Source organism: Fopius arisanus, unplaced genomic scaffold, assembly GCF_000806365.1.
Source record: "Fopius arisanus strain USDA-PBARC FA_bdor unplaced genomic scaffold, ASM80636v1 scaffold00038, whole genome shotgun sequence".
Taxonomy (NCBI): domain Eukaryota; kingdom Metazoa; phylum Arthropoda; class Insecta; order Hymenoptera; family Braconidae; genus Fopius; species Fopius arisanus.
In genome coordinates, this window is record NW_011887777.1 from 611,514 (window position 1) to 615,413 (window position 3,900).

General features: G+C 37.7%; 1 protein-coding gene across 1 annotated transcript; it reads left to right on the forward strand.

Moving 5' to 3' along the window:
* The first annotated feature begins 3,235 nt into the window (after positions 1-3,235).
* Positions 3,236-3,900, forward strand: LOC105266490 (putative gustatory receptor 28b). The gene is made up of 4 exons (XM_011304684.1): positions 3,236-3,299; positions 3,504-3,575; positions 3,656-3,745; positions 3,805-3,900. The coding sequence occupies exons 1-4, from the start codon at positions 3,243-3,245 to the stop codon at positions 3,898-3,900; spliced, it is 315 nt and encodes a 104-aa protein (XP_011302986.1). The 5' UTR covers positions 3,236-3,242.

Consider the following 3,900-nt stretch of genomic DNA (forward strand, 5'->3'; position numbering starts at 1 on the left):
GGGCTGCCTCAGTTGGCAGTTGGAGAGGACAGCTGAGCAACAGAGAGCAGCGGAAGGGTTTTGGTGTTCCAGATGGGAACATGGAGTTGATGTGGGGAGAGGTTAGGAGGCTGGGGGCCGTGTTGGAGGTAGTGCGGCCCTTCAGTGAAGTTCTTCTGCCATGGCAAGGTACCGAGAGGAGAGATGACTACTTGGAGTCGTCCCTTGGAATGGTGCGGCCTAGGAGTAGTTTTTTGGATCAGAGACTGTGGCGTTGGACGGGGGAGTGGAAACATCGAGCTGTCCGGGAAAAGTTGCAGCCTTGGAGTACTTCCCGACAACCGTCTCGGGGGCGATGTCGATAGCTTCGCGGACCTACGGTTTAACTACCTTCTTTCAATACCCGGACCTGATTAAAAAGCAGACTGCCGGGTCTCTATTCACACTGCCCTCATGGCATCCTATTTTGTATTTTTACTATTAGTTTTCTTGTAAGGGGTTGGGGAAGGGAACAAAATGTAGAGACCCGAGAGGGTATACATATGAAAATAAATATATAATAAAGAAGATTTATTAAAAATATTTTAATCATTGATTGATATGACAAAAAATTACATTTTCAGATCCTCCGTAATAATACAAAATACATATATACTATTCAAAAATACTGGATACCGAATCGTCCGGGTGAATCTTTGAAGATATTTACAATTTTCTACTCAGTTAGATGGACCTCATGATCGTGAATAATTAATTATCTGGAGTATCATCAGAGTGAAATCCTTTACGTGCGTATGCATGCCGCCAGAGAACCTCACCTTCAGGTGTCAAAAAGTAATTATCTAGTACATGTCTCTGATTGTATGCATCTCTTGTAGCGCGATGAGCACTCGAAAGTGCAAGACCTTCAAAACCTTCACCAAGTTCAGTTCGCCATTCTCCAGGCACTAGTTGGCCGTTTTCAGATTCAGAATCCACAAAATTGGGTGGGCAATATGAACGATCATGTGGTGAGAATGCATCATTCGTAGTTTTTAAGAAATTATGAAGGCAAACGCACGCCATAACAATCTTATCCATAGTCGCAGGATTTATGCAAATGGGTTTTCAAAATACTCTCCACCGGGAAACCAGGATTCCAAATGCATTTTCTATTGTTCTTCTGGCTCGAGATAATCGATAATTGAAAAGTTTCTGAACATGAGTTAAATTACGACCAGCATATGGTTTCACCAGATTTTTAGTTAATTGAAAAGCGTCATCGCCAACAAAAAAACAGGGCGTTGCAACTTCACTTCCAGGTAATTTTGCAACCCCTTCTGGTAATTCGAGAGTTTGATCTCGCAGCGCTTTCTCGAAATCCGATCGAGAAAACACTCCGGCTTCATTGTGGCTCCCATAGGCTCCGATATCTACCAGTGTAAATTTGTAATTATTGTCACACACGGCCATCAAAATGATGCTAAAAGTCTTTCTGTAATTATAATATAAGCTTCCGGAGTGCGGTGGTGCTTAGATTTGAATGCTGCGTTTGAAGTACCTGCAATATTAGGGTGTTTTTTGTGACATATATTTTTTTACAACTTATCTGAATGTGTTTTCTCAAATCTACTTTGTTGATTTACATTATTTTATTTTATATGAGAAATAATAGGAAGCCAGGGAGCTCACGTGGGTAACGTCATTAATTTGACCTCACTATACTTCAATAACAAATCACAAACTTTATACCTCTCATTATAAATAAAAACCATGTCAATAAAATTAATAAACGTACTTAATGTCAACTTCTTTTCTTCACAGATAAAAATTGTTATCAAAATTGAATTGACACTTCCAGACTCCAGGTTAGGATAGACAAACAAAAAATTACTTAACCAATTTTACCACTGGGCTACTGAATGGTTTTGTTATGTAAATTTCTGCATAAAATCCGTTAAATTCGTAATTACTATCGACACCAGAAAAGTCGATGTGATAAAAATGACTTAAGCCTTCCGAGCACTAAAAACTATATTTTTTGATCGATTCTTGTTGTTCTATTCTATTTAATAGACTCATACCCATTTTTAACTAGGCTCACCCTTTCCAATACACATCGTTTACTGGTAATCATAGGGTTCCTCTTATTTTATAGGTACAGTAGAATCTACTGAGTAGATAATGAGTATTCAACAACTAGTCATTCACACGCAACCATTAACATTCACCTTTTTACTGATAACTTTCACACGCCACAACATGATAGGATTCTTTTGAACGATTACAGAAAAGTCGTATACAATAAAATTACCAGTATCACGTAACCAGCGAAGTAGTTAACGCATTTTTGACTGTTCCGATAGATAGAAATGAACAAGACAGAGAAAATATTGTTATTTTTTGTTGTTATTGTGAGCAACTGCTTGGGTATTGCCAAACTCGGAATAGTAAGAATTAAACTGGGAGGGAGGAATACAGAATTTCGGCTGCAGACATCTCGTCTTGCCAATATTTGGAGCAGTATTTTGATGGGCATTATCTTGTATTCAAATTTTTTTATACCCATTTCGTCGTGGTTGAGATGGAATCACAGAAACTGGGCGATGATTGAATATATCAAGACTCTTCAGATGACGCTTGCAAGTCTCGTCTTAGTTATTCTGTGGATCTATTCTTTCCTTCAGCAAAATTTCTTCCTCAGCATAGCCAACAAATTCATGGAAATTGATCATTTCTTTGAGAAATATCGGCACACCTTCCCGCTGAGCCGATTCAGAAATTTCTTCATCCCGTCTATTATAATATTACTCATATTGGCGATCATTGAATTTGTCATGGAGAACTCAGTGTACGCTTATTACGATGTACCATTGTGGTACAGTTGGTGGCGCAAGTACTTGTTCCCCCACTATGTGTTCACATTTTTCATTTTACAATATGCGATTGTCGCCCGAAGTATTAGGATCCGCCTGAAATCGTTGAATAATGGACTAATGAGATTGACGAGGGCATCGGATGATTTTTCGAACAAGTGTACAGTAGCTGGAAAAATAATCACCAACAAATCGATACTAGATACTTTTGTCTCCATCCGAAAAATTCACAGAAAGCTGTATAATCTGTGCGGACAAATTTCGGAATATTATTCCTTTCCTGTTCTCATTGTATTGGCATACACTACATTTGTCATGATCACTTTAGTGTATTATATGATCACATTGATATTATATTTTCATGATGGTGGAGTGATCGAGAAAGTATTACCACTTTTTGCTTTGTCAATGGCCGCGTGCTTATGTGGTCGATTAATACATGAAATTCAACAACTTATCAAAGAGGTAGATATCATTCATTGGCGCAATCATCAACGAACTTTCTTAGTAACTCATCAATTGCGCCCCATCACTGAAAACTATACTTATGATATCTGATATATTGCAGTTTTGGCCGAAATATATGCGCGTATAATTAATTATATGATTTCTTATTGAATGACTATTTTAGGTTTGAAGATATTTTTTAATAGTGCCTTCTGATTTCAGTTCAAGAAAACAGCGCCAATAACGTTCGAGATTTTATATAGCTCCTCTGCTGATCACAGCTTGAAAGCAGCAGTAATTACAGTTAAAATTTTACCATCAAAAGGTATGATTCCCCATCTACTTCTCTATTTATTATTCTTAATGACTTTTAGGTGATATACTTCACCCAGGAGCTGTTGCACAAACAACTTACATTTACGGCATACGGATTATTCCCATTAGATTACACATTTTTTCAGTCGGTACGATCGTCATTTAGATTGTATAGAAAATCAGTCTTTAATTATGTGAATTATTGTAGATATTTGCTACGTCATTGACGTACTCGATCATAATTCTTCAATCATCGGTGCCGAGTCGTCCAAACTTGACAAGATTTACTAATGAAACCAATTGA